Consider the following 15,925-nt stretch of genomic DNA (forward strand, 5'->3'; position numbering starts at 1 on the left):
CCAGAAACCGCAGACTTTTTTTTGGCCTAAAGGTCTGTTTTCCGAAAGTAGACTTAGTGACTTCCAAAATCACTTTGTATGGTTGGACCGTACGTCAGATTTCAGGTCACTGCAAAGTTTCATTCTGCAAACAAAATTCCCCCTCAATAAAAATTGAGAATTATAAATTGCACAGGACACATATTTGCTGGTAATTGCTAGACCTTGATAGTGTATTTTATCCTTGGATGGAATGTGTTTCGTGCGAACACAGACCACGTGATCGAATCCTCCTGCGTAGTGGAATGGCCAGCAAGGCCACCGAGCCGCAAAGAAAGATGGCGGCAATGACGATCAGACTGAGGACGTAATCACCCGATATGTCGTACAAGATGCCTGGAAACGAGAGAAAAAAGCAAGAGGGAAAAAGACTTGTCAACTCAGAGACGCGATTACACTGCCAAACACGTCTCATATTTGATGGGTGTGTGATCGTTGGATTTGTGCTATAACTCAACTGCGCAGAAATACGTTTGCGTTGATCCTGTATGAAGTTACTACCCTTTCTGAACTCAATCCTCTTGAGCCAGCCATGAATTAGAAAGAAAAGGCTGATTGATCGATGGCAGTGCCCAACGCATCACCTATAATCACAACCTCCCAAAAATCTGAGGGCACTGATTAATACTACTTTCGTTGAAGAAATCTCGTGGAGGAAATGCAAGCTTTGCAAGGCATTATGGGTATCATACTGCTTTGCTACAAGTGTTGACCCAAGATCACAACTAAATATTGTTTTTGTTGGTCCGAGAAGCGCCAGCCTATGGTCCTTTTTGCACCTCACTGTGTCACTTTTGGGTTCTCCAATAAGTCTCACCTTGGCCCAAAAGTTTTGAATACGATTACCCCATACGCCAATGAATGGGCTAAATCTGGTGTACTGTGCAGGCCACATGCCACAGACAGGCCCGTATGCTGGGATGGGTTGGGGGGGGGGGGTTGTGTGTGAACATATAAACACTGCCTTATGGGGTACCGGAACAATGGGAGGTGCCCCACAAGGAATGCCCACCGACTTGCGGGGTACCGTTTTGGTACCCCACAAGGTTTTCACGAAATAGATGGATTTTACTCAAAAACTAGGAATTTCCAAGGTGGGTTGATCAGTCGCAAATGGAAGAGTTTTAGAAAAGGGATATTAAGTCCGAATTTCAGCCCGCCAGGAAATTAATTCTGGATTTTACTCAAAAACTAGGAATTTCCAAGGTGGGTTGATCAGTCGCAAATGGAAGAGTTTTAGAAAAGGGATATTAAGTCCAAATTTCAGCCCAGGAAATTAATTCTGGTTGAAAATAAGAGCATTTTGAAATTAGTGTGCAACATTGCAAAATTTTAGTACATGAGAACAAAGGAAGTACCCCACTTCTATGCCTGTGTAAGGCTGTTCCTGCATGGCATTACGCCTGAGGACAGACAACAAAAGGAGCACAAAGGGGCCATTGATCCTCGAAGGAAGGTGCCTATTGTCCTCGAACGCAGGTTTGTGTGCTTAGTCTATGGGAGAGTGTTATATTACAGGGACAAAGGAAAACACAAAGCCAATCCTCGGAAGCATAGCAAAAAACGACTGGGTGTGTGTGTGTGTGTGTGTGGGGGGGGGGGGGGGGTGGGGGAAGGGGTCGAACGAAACTATTAGCTTGCCTTGTTTTTTTTTTCAACAGAAGCCAGTTTTGTTTTCAACAGAAACCAGTTTTGAAGTGAACTCATCACTACTACATGTATACAATAAAGCGCAAAGAGTGCGTAAGTATGTGTGTACATGTACATGTTCAGAAATTTATCGCGCTTGAAGCAGGCGACTCGATTGCCCGCTAAGCTAGTCGCAAAACTGTGTTCCGTACCTGATAGAAGTCCACCCAATAGGGTTCCAACACCTATGGGACACAAGTACAGGGTCAGGGTGCCGTTTGGTCCGTAAGTCTGCTGGAACAATTCTGTACTGACAACCAGGGACGTAGCATTCACACCAGCACGCAAGAAGCCCGAAACTAATGACAGATCAAAAAACACACATTTAGGTAAGAATGCACAATTAAGCAGGGAGCAACTTGACGTTTTCCTCACGAATTTACGGGGTTATACGCGGTACCTCCGGTTACGGCTTGTATAATTGTTCCATGCTTCCCCGTACAATGTATGCACCACTCAGTTAATTGTGTTTGGGGAGTTTAAACATGCCTCCCTCATATGGGCGTCAATCGGTGGGGGACGGGGGGAGCAAGTCCCCCCCCCCCACTTTTCAAAGTGAGGGGGATATCATATAGTTTGTCCCCCCCCCCCACTTTTTCATCCGCCTCCAAAAAAATGTAGCCTACATATGATTTTATAGCTCAGAATAGCTAATTCAATTACTCCAAACTCAAATTATTATTATTATTATTATTTGCTTAAAAATTTGAAATTGCATCAAATCGCACCACAAAGCATCTACAATCAAAAACTTTTCGGGGCCCTTAAGCGGGCCCTGAACCCCACGCCGTCAGGGCTTCGGGCTTCGCGCTCGCAAAAGTTCTGATCAACGAATGTCGCCCCCACTTTTGAAAAGCGATTGACGCCCTTGCTCCCTCACAAAAAAAATCTCAAAAAGTAACACACAAACAAAATTACCCAAACAATTTTAATAAAAAGTAAATAACAAAAGGTGCAAGATGAAATACTGAAAAAGAAAAGAAGAGGGATTAACCAAGTCAGATGTATTTCAATTTGAATTTCACTCTAAAGCTTGCAATAGGAAGTGCCAAGAAAGTGTGTCAGATGAAGAGTGGCTAAATTCAGCCCATTGTGTAGGCCACATACATGGAAAGACTTCCAGTGAACAGCCATTCTGAATAAGCCATTTGCGAGTTAAATTTGAATAAAATCGGGAACGCTGACTGAATCCAATGCTTTGCACATTTTAACTTTGCATTCTCCAGACCAAAGCGACTGTTACTATATCACGTGATTCGGGGCAAGCCTTACACTAGCAACCCAAGCGCCGGCATGGTCTGGTGTCTTTGTGCCATTCTCACCCATTGTGAACAATGTATTAGTGCTGAGTGTCTCTTACGTAACTATGCAAGAGCTTGCCCCGAATCATGTGATTAGCAATAGTGTCTTTGGTCTGGAGAATTCAAAGTTAAAATGGCTTATTGATTGACTAGAATTTGTTTGTGATGTATGAATATCTTCATCCCTTAAAAATTCGTTAAAGAGCCATTTTCCCTTGAAATTACAGTTAACTAAATTTTCGCGGATTTTTCAACATATTAAGCCAGATTAGGAGTCCGTGAAAACACCTTTAAGAAAGCCCTTTGTTTACCCATGGAGATAGACCCAGTGTACCGTTATGAATAACCAATGATAACCTCAGTGGCCAGGGTCATTAAAAAACCGTGAAAATACATTTATACAGGATTAGTCCTATATAAGCCCCATGTAAACGTCCGTGAAACATCTCTTAAAGATTCTTTTCACGGAGAAATGGACTTTTAATGAATTTTTAAGGGATGAAGATGTTTATAGTGATCTGGGACCAGTTTAGTTCATAGTGATCTGGGACCAGTTTACTAGGCTTGTCTTGTCTTGTTACTCACCAACAGCAAGGACTGCTATTGCCGTAAATGTCTTAGCAATAGAGAGTAAGCCGAGTGTCACGGTGCTTAAAATACACGATCCGGCGAGCACGTACAGATAGGAGAAGGGCAGCCGGTCGCCTACCACGGCCATCAGGACTTTGCCACCGAGTTCCCCGCTAGCATAAATCGCAATGGACGAGGCTATCTGGTTGACATCAAAATGGAGCCCTTCCAAGAAACTGGCCTGCAAAAAAAAAATCACATACACTGTAATCAAATCAGACAATATAAGTCATTTTGAGATATGACAGACATAATAGGAGGGCGCTAGTTGGAAAGGCTAGCTAAAGCTAGAGTCCATCATTTGCAGCTATCCAAAAAGTAACTGGCGTAATTATTGTTGAAAAACATTCTTGGTTGAAAGATAGTAAGGGGACTAAACTCCCTGTTTAGTTATTCTTTCTGGCAAGCTGTCATTTTGAAGAAATCAACAAACGAAGGCCTTTCCAACCGTGCTTCTTAAGACGCACCGTAGGAAATTTAAATTAGTAGGTCGTTTTGTTATTTGGCGAAGCGTGCGCAAGCATTGACACGATGCACACGCGCGCGCAGTTGCTATAGTTCGTCGGATCAGTGTGCGACATCACATAGCTGTAATCGGCTCAGTGAGAACGTGTCTCGGATGCTGAATTTAGGCCAAAATCAAAACATGATTCAGCAACTTTTGATTTGAAATCAAGATCCTAGAATGCTGTTTTTCTCAGAATACACAGCTGAAGCTGAGCTGAAACTTTATCAGGTTAGTTGTTCAGTACCCTTTTTCAGTTTTGAGTTTGTTGCTTCAAACGAACAAAATGCACAAATTACAAATGATGGACTATACCTTTAAATAAACTAAGTAGGGGGCTCATAGCATTCTTGCTACCTGGCAGCTGCATATGGCAGAACCCCCAGAATTAGGATTTAATACATACATCTTACAAAAATAACAGATGGCAGCATAATAACAGATAAGGAACCATTTCATTGGATTTGAAATCAAATCAATCATAAGTACAATCAAAAGTAAACTCACAAGTGAATCACAAGGCAGGTAACAAGTATAAACAAATTGTTTTTATCAAAGTTCGTTTTCAACAGTTTGTCTCTTGAGACTGAAGTACATGTGATTGACTTATGATTAATTTGTGACGATCTGCTGTGAAAACATCCATTCAAAGAACCACAACCATGTTTACAGAATCATTTTGATCAATATTAAATGAAATGTCCACTTACAAAATTGATATTGAAAAATGACAGACCCAGATAAGCTAGAAGTTTCCCAATGGTCCAAAGCCATGGTTCTGGGTCCTTAATCATGGCCAGCAATCCATAGGAGTTTGCAGTGTCCACGTGCATGGGTTCCTTCTGTGGGGTATTAGTGTCATCTGCTTCTGTCGCCTTTATCACGTTCGTATTATCACCCTCCCCATCATCTTTGTTGCCATCGTGGACGTCTTGAGAGTTGGGGTCAGCTGCCTGCACTTCTCTTTCACCACTATCTTCCATGCCACCATTGTGTATCTGCTGCATCGCTAATGCATTGTCGGCACCGTTTTTCTGGTCTTGAGAGGTGCCTTTAAAGGCGATGGAAAAACATATAAAAAAAAAAAATCCCAAATGAAATTGTCAATATATTATGTAAACAAAGCTTAGTTGGTTATAAGTAAACAGTAGCATCATGTGGAATCGTAGCATCTGGTATGCTGCCATTTTAAGAAAAACAAAAATTGTAGCATTTTCCAACAATAGCCAGCCAAGCAATCGTTGGAAGAAAGGCAATTGACTACATGTACCTCCTTTGCAGGGCAAGCCAGCTATTGACCTATCGCCGTTTGCGAGTTAGCCACGCCCCTTAGACAACCCTATGGAATTTTTGTACGCTAAGTTTTGTTTGTCTCAGATTTTGCGCGTTCCGCGTCCATTTGTATATCATGTAATTGGACAATATTTCACAAGCTGCATTGGCGCGATTCTACCGCGATAAGTTAATTGACCTCTAGAGTACGCTGGCATACCAGAGTTGAGTTCTAGAGTTGGGGGAGACCACTGGGAGAGACACTCATGTGAAGACGATACAGATTTGTAGTAAATATTCAGAGCAAAATTTGTTTGTACGTACTTCGCGTTGTACGTGCCAGCCAGTGGTGTGCCCCTCTCAATGGGGTTATCGCAAGTTATAGAAAAAGCACCATTTTGTGTTCATGCACGGTGTTCAGTCCATTAAAACAGATTGACATTCTTTCTATGTACCTTGAATGATGCTGTCGTTCTGATCCTCACGAGTGGGTGGTTCAGCGAAGAGCAATCCAGTCAGTGTGCCAATTGCGAGTATCCCACCGCTAAATATCCTCAGCGCCCCGCGCCAGCCATAATGGGCGATGGCAGCCGTCAGCAAATAGCTGAAGCTAAGCATGCCTTTAACAAAAAAGAAATCAAAACTAAAGTTTGTTGAGTTACAAACACAGAGTGATTAGGCAGACAACTATTTCGTTAATTTTTTACTGCACAGTTAATTTGTGAATATTTTTATCAGTGTCAGAACAGAAAAAAAGGATCACAAAATTCAGCCTTTCTAGTACAACCATTTTTTTTGTTTAGAAAAAAAAAAGCTTTGGGTATGATAAATTTCAGTATACAGGGTGTTTAAAAAAAAAAGAAACTCAATTTCAAAGGATGAGTATGGACAGACGATATGTTTACTGGCTATAAAACTGGTATCATCTGAAAGCGTAATCTCTATGCTTTTCAATGATACAGTGTTCTGAGTCATGCATCACTGAGCATCATTGTCTTGAAAACTGGATGCAAAAATGCAGTTGGTTCACTTTCATAAAAAAAAACACTGGGCACGGTGTGCCTATTGTTACGGAAATGTCTGTGAAATGACTTGATTGAATGTTAATCCTCGGGAAAATGGCACATTGTTTTGAACATGGCTTGGTCAAAACGAGAAAATCATGGCAAACAATAAAATCCAGTTTTGAAACCAACCCGACTTGTTTTTTGGTTTCTTTTTATGCACTCGTGTCTTCTTCTTGAATACTTATTATCATGCACACCATGCCTATTGTGTTTGACATGAAAGTGAACCAACTGCAATTTTGCATCAAAATCTCATGACAGTGGCGCTCAGTGATGCATGACCCTGGAAATGTAAACAAGGTATCATTGAAAAGCATAGAGATTACGCTTTTAGATGATACCAGTTTTATAGCCAGTAAACATTTAGTCTGTCCATACTGGTTCTTCAAAGTTGGGTTTCCTTTTTATTGAAACACCCTGTACATTTCATGTACACGTACAAGTTATTGCTGGCTTGATGATGTCATCAGTCAAAAAGGGGACAATAAATACTAATATAGTTTTGAGAGGATACAAGTTCATCATAAAGTAAACAGAACCTCTGAAAATGTGGAAATTGTCCGTGCATGTACCGGTATTAATAAAGACCTCACAGTACTTGGAAGCCAACGGTCAACATTGTACCGGATATCATTATGATCGAGACACGGATCAAATGATGGATTAAAATTTGTCAAAATGATCATTTTCAAATTCTCCCTGAAGTAACTCCCCGTCTGATGACGTCATGATTTTGAAATCTTATAATAATGGGTGCTTTTAACTGAGATCAAAGCACTTTACATTATTAAATACAACAGACATCTTAAAAACCTGGACCGGCGATTTGTCCGAGATTTCGGTATGCTTAAATGCTGTGTCACGTGAACACTCATCAAAGGTGAAGGACGAGCCGCAGGCATAAATAACATGCATGTCATGCGACCGTCTCCTTGCGTGTTCCCGCACCTTGGACGAGTGTTCGTGAGCCAAAGCGTTGTGTAAGAAAATTATGGGGCAAATCGCCGGTCTAAAGGTATTTAAGATGTCTATGGTATATACCAAGGGGTGTCTAAACCAGATAGCGCCCTCACATTGTGTCCATCATATTTTTAAAAGGAGAATGTGCGTGTTATTGACCGTTCCCAGCAAGCTATATATTCATTTGTCTCTTATTTTAACTGGGTATAGCCCATTCAGTGGAATCCACTTGTCTCCCATGGGGCCCAGTAAAGAGAAAACAATGTGACGAAATGACAGTTTTAGATGTGGGAGGAAAACCCCATTATTATTATTATTAAACAAAACGAACCAGGTAGAGTGGGAAAAGTGCAAGCACTGTAAGTTGCTTTACTGAGCAACCCCATCGACGAAGAAACAAACTTAAGAGACAACTGGTTTTCCCGAGAAGAATATTCTGAGTTAAACCCCCGGAATCAAGCAGGGACTGAAAATCCAATCCACATATTGGCCCAGGCAGGAATCTAACCTTGTTCACAGTGGTGGAAGGCAAGGAAAGTACCGCTACGCCAACTAATTGACTCCCCATATCATTTTACACTCCACAGGCGGATCCAGAACACAATTCTTTTGGGGGGCAAACAATTTTTTTTTTGGCCCCAAAAAGTGGGTCCAAAACAAATTACGACGTGGGATTCTGGGCACGCTTAAGGGCCTTGAAAAAAAATTTGGATTCTAGATGCTCAGTGGTGCAATCTGAGGCAATTTCTGACCACCTTAAACAGTGTTTTTGAGGAAAAGATGTTGGTGTACTCATTGCCTGCCTTCATTACGACGTCACTTTAAAAAAATGGGTTCCTTTGTTAGGGGCTATGGCCCCCTTTGCCCCCTCCTGGATCCGCCCTTGGTACACTCATGGAGCCCCCCTTCAATGGCAAACTCATTGTGCCAGCTACTGTTCAGAGAATCCGTCATGGGGCAGTTAATTCGCAAAATATCTCCCCACTATGCTTTCGCCGTCGAAGGAGGCCTCCGTGAATGTACAGTCATAGCCTGCTCTCAATGGTCTTTAAGATTTAAGAGTACGTCATTGTATTTACCACACGTTGGTCCCATGATACCAATGGCGGCAGCTCGGGAATAGTTTCCCGTAGCAAACCAGTCCAGCAGCATTCTTACGCAAGCGCTGGTAACGAGGTTACCGCCCACTCCCGTCAGGACTCCATATGTCACAAAGGCGTAGCCCAGGGCGGGCACCAACGACGTCAAGAACAGTCCTGCGCAATAGACGGTCATCCCAACCAGGGCGACCGCTCGTCGGCTCAGCTTTAGGTGGAGTAGATTGCTGATTGGGCTGAGGAGACACAGCAAAGCAATGGACAGAGATCCCAACCATCCTAGGGACAAAAGTATACAAAGAACCAAGATGACCGTTTTAGCCAATTTTCGGCAAACTTTGACAGATTTTTTTTGTAAAAAAAACATGTTTGACAGAAAATTTGACAGATAAGATTTTTGGGCAGATTTCTGGCAGAAGTCTGCAAAAATGAATCTTTGACAGAAAAATATAGCAAATTTGAAAAGAAATGGTACATTTGTTAAGAACAAGCTTCAATCTTTACACAAACCCTTGCATTATGGAACACAATTACTGCATATTTTTTACATAAAAAAATTGATGATACCGCCTTCAACTTTTCTGTGTTGTACCATGTGGGAATAACAATCCTGATGACTATTTTCCGTCGGATGTGGCCAGTACACCAGGCCTACACAACCACTCTGCCGATGGACTTATTTACAAACAAGTCTGAACCCAAGCCCTAGTTCTTGATAATTTAAACTGGCCAGTTTCAATTTTCAAGAGTTAAAATTTTCAGGAGTGAACTAAAACCACAACAAAATGCTGGTTTTGACAACGTAGTGAAATCACGACTTTGGGAATCGCTACCTATCCCACCCCGGACAAAGTAGGATCGGGAGTGAAATAAACCAAGACAAAAATCAGGATAAAAAAAATCAGGCAAAAACTGCAACTTACATGCCAAAGGAGGGTGGTATGGGGGTTTGGAAACTTAAATGTTCATAGTCATGACATGGCTTTTGTGTGAAATTGCAATGAACTTGCTCTTCTGTTTGAGTTTCACTTGATCCAATTACACTGATTTCAAATTTGATTTCAATGTAAAATTCAATAAATATTCAAGCATTTTTTCTACCCATTCTTAATACTGATAACCTAACAATTTCAACTTTGATAAAACAGGAAGAAATTTGTGAACATAGGAAAGCAGCCTTGCAACAATTTACAATTATGTCAAACATAATGATACAATCCCTTTTCAAAAATAAAAATGAGAAAGAAAACCGGAGAGTTCTCGACTTTTGAGTGCAGAAAAAAACTTTATAAGAGCAACAGTATAAAACAAAATAATGAAATAAATTCTCCCTGTAATCTTAAAATTTCTTGCGTACAAAAGTCAGGTCAAAATGGCCATGAATTGCCTCAGGTTGTACCACAGAACATCTAGAATCCAATATTTTTCAGGGGCCCATCTAAGGGTAGTCTATTACATATCAAAACAGATTCGCCGATTAATGAGGCAAGACAACCACATCTTGACCTCTAGATTTTGACCAATCAGCGGGCGCTTTCTATGTCGGGTCTTTGGTCATTCACCTTTGTCGCATCTAGACATGGATAAAAATCTATTATATTACGCGCTATTATATTACGCGACACGCGTGCGGCTGTTGTTGCATTACAATACACTAGCTGTATTCAAATTGACCAATCAAACCATTAGTCCTGATTTGGAAATGAAATGACGCCACGATTTAATAAAGCCGACTCCGACTGGCTGGCACGCAGCTTGCATATATCTGCATGTTTAGGTCGGGGCCCATCTAAGGGTAGTCTATTACATATCAAAACAGATTCGCCGATTAATGAGGCCAGACAACCACATCTTGACCTCTAGATTATGACCAATCAGTGGGCCCTTTCTATGTCGGGTCTTCGGTCATTCTCCTTTGTCGCATCTAGACATGGATAAAAATAACCCCGCTAGACACAGCAACAAAGGCGTTGGTCACGCGCTATTATATTACGCGACACGCGTGCGGCTGTTGTTGCATTACAATACGCTAGCTGTATTCAAATTGACCAATCAAACCATTAGTCCTGATTTGGGAATGAAATGACGTCACGATTTAATAAAGTCGACTCCGATTGGCTGGCGCGCGGCTTGCATATATATATCTGCATGTTTAGACATATAAGACGTTACACAGGAGACTTAGCTCTGTGGATAAGGGGTGACACTAACCTAAGGGCCCCGAAACCCATGCCACAAGGGCTTCGGTGCTCCGGGCTCACATTTTTATTTCAGGAAATTCCAGCACCCCCTGGAAAAATTTGTTCCAGTGGGGCTGGGTATATCGATAGCCTAGCTTGAGTGATCATTCCCCACATACGGTTTTTGGGATATTTTGACCAATAACAATTTTTTGTTATAAGATGAAATTTCGCGTCTGGGTGATATTAATCAAATTAAATTTGCCCTTCAATTTTTTGGGTTACCTGTCAGTGCTGCCCCGGATTGGAATTCGTCTTGCAGACTCACAAACAGAATGCTGTAGTTGAACAGAAGCCCCAGGCACAGGAAGAACTGAACAAAAAACAGGAACGGGACGACATAACGCCACCATCTGCAGCGGGCTTGGGGAAGGCAGACCATTGGAGCTGATGGGCACCACTCACAGATGGCCACGAGTCTGTTCTGCTGTTTGGATAAAAAATATGAAACTTGATCGAAACTTAACATTTCCAACATGGCTAATTCGAATGTTGTGGGGGGCGGGGGGAGGGCGGAGTCTCAGTGTTAAATTACTACAAACAACTTGAGGAAAAATCCCAAATGTCGTTCAATGGCAGGAAAAATCAATTTTTTTCTGCAGACAATTTGTTATCCTGCGAGGGGAAAATTGGAGAAAGTTTGCGAATGAAATGACTGTCGGATTTTTACAGGGACGAAAATGCGTTGCTGTGTGGTGCTCATGATATGGGCTGGGGTCGGGGGTGTGGGGGTGGTTTTGCTGCATAATAATGATGCCATATTCAGTCAGACCCGGAAATTGGAACTCAATTCGAAAGCAGGCCCGACGGCTACATTTGGCATCATTAGTAAATACTATACTTACTACTTAAAACAACAATTATGAAACTTAATATGTGACCCGCTCCACAAAAATGAGTCTGTTGTGGCAAAACTGACATTTTGAGTTAACTACATTAATAAAATGGGAATGAAGTAAGCAATAATTTGGTATATCATGGGCCTCTCTAGGACGTTTGGTTGTTGTGCCTTTTTTAATTCTGTCAAGTTTTTGCAAAGCAAGAAATGTCTCAATGAAGAAAAAAGGGTTTAAAAATTACAAATACACTGTAACTAACCAAGAAAATCACCAAAAATCATAAATTTGTTAGTCTTTTTCTTACAATATTTAAATTTCTGTGTAAGATATCTGAACTAAAACTATCAAACAACCGAAATAAAACAAAAACAAAAAATCCAAATTTTGAGCAAATTTTCACTGTTTCCATTTAAAAGTGGTGAAAGCTGGAATTCAAGCTATGCGACATCAGACTCATTTTTGCAGAGCGGGTCACATATGGCAAGTGTTAGTATTTTGTTGGCATCTGTGTGTATATGACGTCATCAATCCTATACAACGATGCACAACATGACCTCACTGAGGTCAAATCTCACATGAATTTACTGTGGGAAAAAATGGATGATGCATACCTCACACTGAAATTACTTTCTGCAGCTTTGAACTGCTGAAAATTGTGCTGCTGATGACCTTTGCTTTTCTATACATCCAACAGTTCTCATACACATCAAGCAGCCAGCTCAATCACTGTCATTGTGCACAATTGGCACAATACGTTTAAACCACATGATAATACAAAACTCATAATAAGCCCTGTCACAGACACCTGAACAGAGTGTCAGCTCAGCCATAACGGTGAAGGCCGGTCCATGCATGTACAGTATTGCATGTGGTGGTTTTGCCAAAAGGCCATAATCGAGCCCGAGTATAGTTTCTGGTCAGTGGTGGAGACAGAGGGGCTAGTGTTGGTGGTCAGGATGTACGTGTTCATCTTTTCAAATTGTGGACGAAAAATACCAGAGAACAAAAGAGAACAATATTGTCCACGATTCCCAGCACACGTCCGCGATTGGGCCGTGTGCAAAACCTATGGGAGTCTTCCTAAAAAGTTAGAGTACAAACAAAAGAGGGACAATAGGATGCCCACGATCAGTGGTGAACACATGTGTGGGTGTGTGCTGGAATTTACTACCTTACGGAGACATGAACACAATAGGGAACAAAAGATTGTGTACGTCTCCAGAAGAACATTTCTATAGATGAATACGTCTCCACAAGAATTTCACGAAATAGATATATGGATTTTACTCAAAAACTAGGAATTTCCAAGTTAGGTTGATCTGTCGCAAATGGAAGAGTTTTAGAAAAGGGATATTTAGTCCAAATTTCAGCCCAGGAAATTAATTCAGGTTAAAGTAAGAGCATTTTGAAACTTCAATTTCAAACTCGAAAACTTTACTACACGAGAACAAAGAAATGTCTCCACAGGAATACAAATTCCAGAATGGGTGTGTGTGTGTGAGGTGGGAGTGGGTGAAGCTCCATTTTTTGCTTGATTATCACCCAGTCCCCAAATTCTCAGAATTTGGTTCCACACGGCTGTTTCAGTATACCTGTGAATGACACAGAATTGTTGCCGTTTCACAAAGCTAGTTCTACACAAAATATCTTCAAAGGCTTCAACTAAAGAGTGAGTCCCGCCCCCCCCCCATTCTGTCTGATTTCTGGATCCGCCCCACCGAGTCCACGGTTTTGTTGATGTCCGGGTATATACTACATGTACATGGCACAATGTTACGAAAAGGTGTTCCAAACTAGCATTTTTTTTTATCTATGTTCATGTTGAACCTGCAATCAGAAAACATTCTTTTAATGTTTTACAACAGGACTGCAAATACATTAGCTTGAGAATTCTGGATCTAGTTTTGTTGGACAAATTGTGTCCAAGTTTCAGTGACGGTTAAAAAACTGGAACACCAAGGGCACTGGGGCCCAACCATCTCCAGCTTGAGCCAACCCCAACTCAGAATTTGTGGGAATGCCCCCCCCCAAAAAAAGTGGGTTTTTTTTCATTGGTTGTGCCCATTTCATGTTTTCATTGTTTGTGAGTGACCAACGAGAAAACGATCCCCCCCCCCTGCACCCCCGCCAATAGGGCACCACCAGCAAATACACCACTGTCAAGTTGTTAAGTCAAACCATATAACGTGCTAAAACGGGTTCACAGCACAAGCTATTATAGCTTGAGTAACTCCAGCTGACATGCTCATATTCATTCACATGTAGCTACATGTGAATGAATATGAGCATGTCAGCTGGAGTTACTCAAGCTAAAGCTATTATAACTTTAATGGTTTCAGTGATCCTCCACCGTTAAAGTTAATACATGTACAATCATGTGAGAATTTTCTGTATCAAAAAACTTACAAGTTAATCGTTCTTTTGCTGCCGTTAGAATAAGTACTCCAACGATGATCTGCTGCTGAAACTTAGGTGAACACATTTGCTGACATGCATTGGGTCCGTATTCACATGTAGCTACATGTGAATGAATATGAGCATGTCAGCTGGAGTTACTCAAGCTAAAGCTATTATAACTTTAATGGTTTCAGTGATCCTCCACCGTTAAAGTTAATACATGTACAATCATGTGAGAATTTTCTGTATGAAAATAACTTACAAGTTAATCGTTCTTTTGCCGCCGTTAGAATAAGTACTCCAACGATGATGTAGCCTGCTGCTGAAACTTAGGTGAACACATTTGCTGATATTGGGTCGGTATTATGATCCTTTCTGTAATGGACCGACGAAGTGGGCGTGGCTGCAAGGGCGTCAATTGCTTCTCAAAAGTGGAAGAGGGAATGTACTTTGATCCGAACAAATGCTATAGTGAGTACATTAGTAACAAAAATGCTAAGGATCGTTACACAGTGGACAAAATTAGCACCATTTTTTCACCAAAGCATCTCCATGGTATACCTTTTTGAAAAAAAGACGGACGCAAAAAATTGGATGATGGAAAGGGCATGTATGACGTCATTATGACGTCATCAGCTAATTATTACATGAAAAAAATATAAATTAATAATAATCTTCAGAACTGCAAGCTTCTCAACATCAAATTTGGTATCAAATTAAAGGGGACAACAAGATCTTTCATTTGAGTGGTATGTCATTGGGATGGAATATAGTTGAGGGTGATTTTGTGGGTCAAAAAAACCTTTTTGGTCAAAAAAGACCAAAAAGAGTTTTTAAGTCAGAGAGAAAGGCTCAAATTCTATGCCAAAAGAGTTTTTGTAATTGATTATTAGTATCTTAAATGTTTAAACTTGTTCCAAAGATAAGCGGAAAAGTGAGGTACCTTAGTGAGAAAATCGTGACACGGGTGGACAAAAGCACCATTTTCACACCAAAGCATCTCCATTGTTTACCTTTTCGAAAACAAGGTAGGATACAAAAATTGGATGATGGGAAGGGCCATTTATTACATCATTATGACGTCATCGGCTAATTATTACACACTTATACATTAAAATTGAGATATTAGTTAGGAATATAAGCCATGGATTGTTTTTTTACATTTAATATACGTTTCTGAGATCAAGGAAATCAGTGCAGTTGCCAATTTTGTTCTTAGTTCTTTAAAAGATTTAAATACAAATAGTTTGATAAAATGAGGGATGTTTTCTAATTTAATGTATTAAATTAAACATGTATGTACATGTACATTTGACCCTCGCTCCTATCCCCTGTTGTGATCAATGATTCGTTAAAATGCAATGTCTTACGTCATGATTATCTCATCAATGTTACCTCAGGACTGATGCCACGAGGCATTATTTTCCACAAACGTTTCCACTGTCCCTTAGGCTCCGTATTCTACATCAACTGGCAATGCATTTATTGCCCTAAACCCTTCAACATTAGCCAGGAATTGAGCATATACTTCTCCGGCGTTACAATTTAAGCCTTTTTGTGGACAACGTAGTTTTTCTGGTGTAGTTTGCATGCAGATAATCCAAGCAGTCCAATCCATGATGACTGTCCTGGAAATACGATAGTAACAGTTCACATAAGCAATAAAAAGGTAGAATGTTCAAACCAATTATACGTTCCAATGTTGCAAAATAATACGTTTTGTGGAAGTTTGTAAACTTGCAAAGGTATATTTTACGCAAGATGAATTATATCTACAATTTCTACAAAGACTTCTGTTCATTTTTACCAAAATCTCTAATAATTAATAAACAAGACTACAGATGAAGCTTTTTTAAAGATTATTTATTTGCACGATCTCAGTCGCAATC

The 15,925-nt window shown here is 40.6% G+C and overlaps 2 protein-coding genes across 2 annotated transcripts in view; both read right to left on the reverse strand.

Annotated features, from left to right (window-relative positions):
* LOC119743089 (monocarboxylate transporter 9-like) lies at nucleotides 1-11,212 on the reverse strand. The gene is made up of 7 exons (XM_038219440.1): nucleotides 11,026-11,212; nucleotides 8,543-8,839; nucleotides 5,892-6,056; nucleotides 4,875-5,215; nucleotides 3,615-3,840; nucleotides 1,881-2,027; nucleotides 1-375 (listed from the first exon to the last, which is right to left on the reverse strand). Exons 1-7 carry the CDS (start codon nucleotides 11,180-11,182, stop codon nucleotides 218-220), a joined length of 1,491 nt encoding a protein of 496 aa, XP_038075368.1. The 5' UTR covers nucleotides 11,183-11,212; the 3' UTR covers nucleotides 1-217.
* Nucleotides 11,151-15,925, reverse strand: part of LOC119743088 (monocarboxylate transporter 9-like) — a 26,197-nt gene continuing 21,422 nt past the window's right edge. Inside the window, exon 8 of the mRNA XM_038219438.1 lies at nucleotides 11,151-11,224. Coding sequence (XP_038075366.1) covers nucleotides 11,202-11,224 — 23 coding nt within the window. The 3' untranslated portion in view covers nucleotides 11,151-11,201. The remainder of the gene's footprint in view (nucleotides 11,225-15,925) is intronic.

The sequence above is a fragment of the Patiria miniata genome, unplaced genomic scaffold (assembly GCF_015706575.1).
Source record: "Patiria miniata isolate m_02_andy unplaced genomic scaffold, ASM1570657v1 HiC_scaffold_6, whole genome shotgun sequence".
In the NCBI taxonomy this organism is placed as follows: domain Eukaryota; kingdom Metazoa; phylum Echinodermata; class Asteroidea; order Valvatida; family Asterinidae; genus Patiria; species Patiria miniata.

Excerpts from the sequence above, each read along its gene's own strand:
- LOC119743089 (XM_038219440.1), bottom strand. The coding sequence starts at position 11,182 with ATGGTCTGCCTTCCCCAAGCCCGCTGCAGATGGTGGCGTTATGTCGTC. Across the intron at positions 3,841-4,874 it reads CATTTTTCAATATCAATTTT|GCCAGTTTCTTGGAAGGGCT; the intron begins GTAAGTGGACAT and ends TTTTTTTTGCAG. Across the intron at positions 376-1,880 it reads ATTGGGTGGACTTCTATCAG|GCATCTTGTACGACATATCG; the intron begins GTACGGAACACA and ends TCTCGTTTCCAG.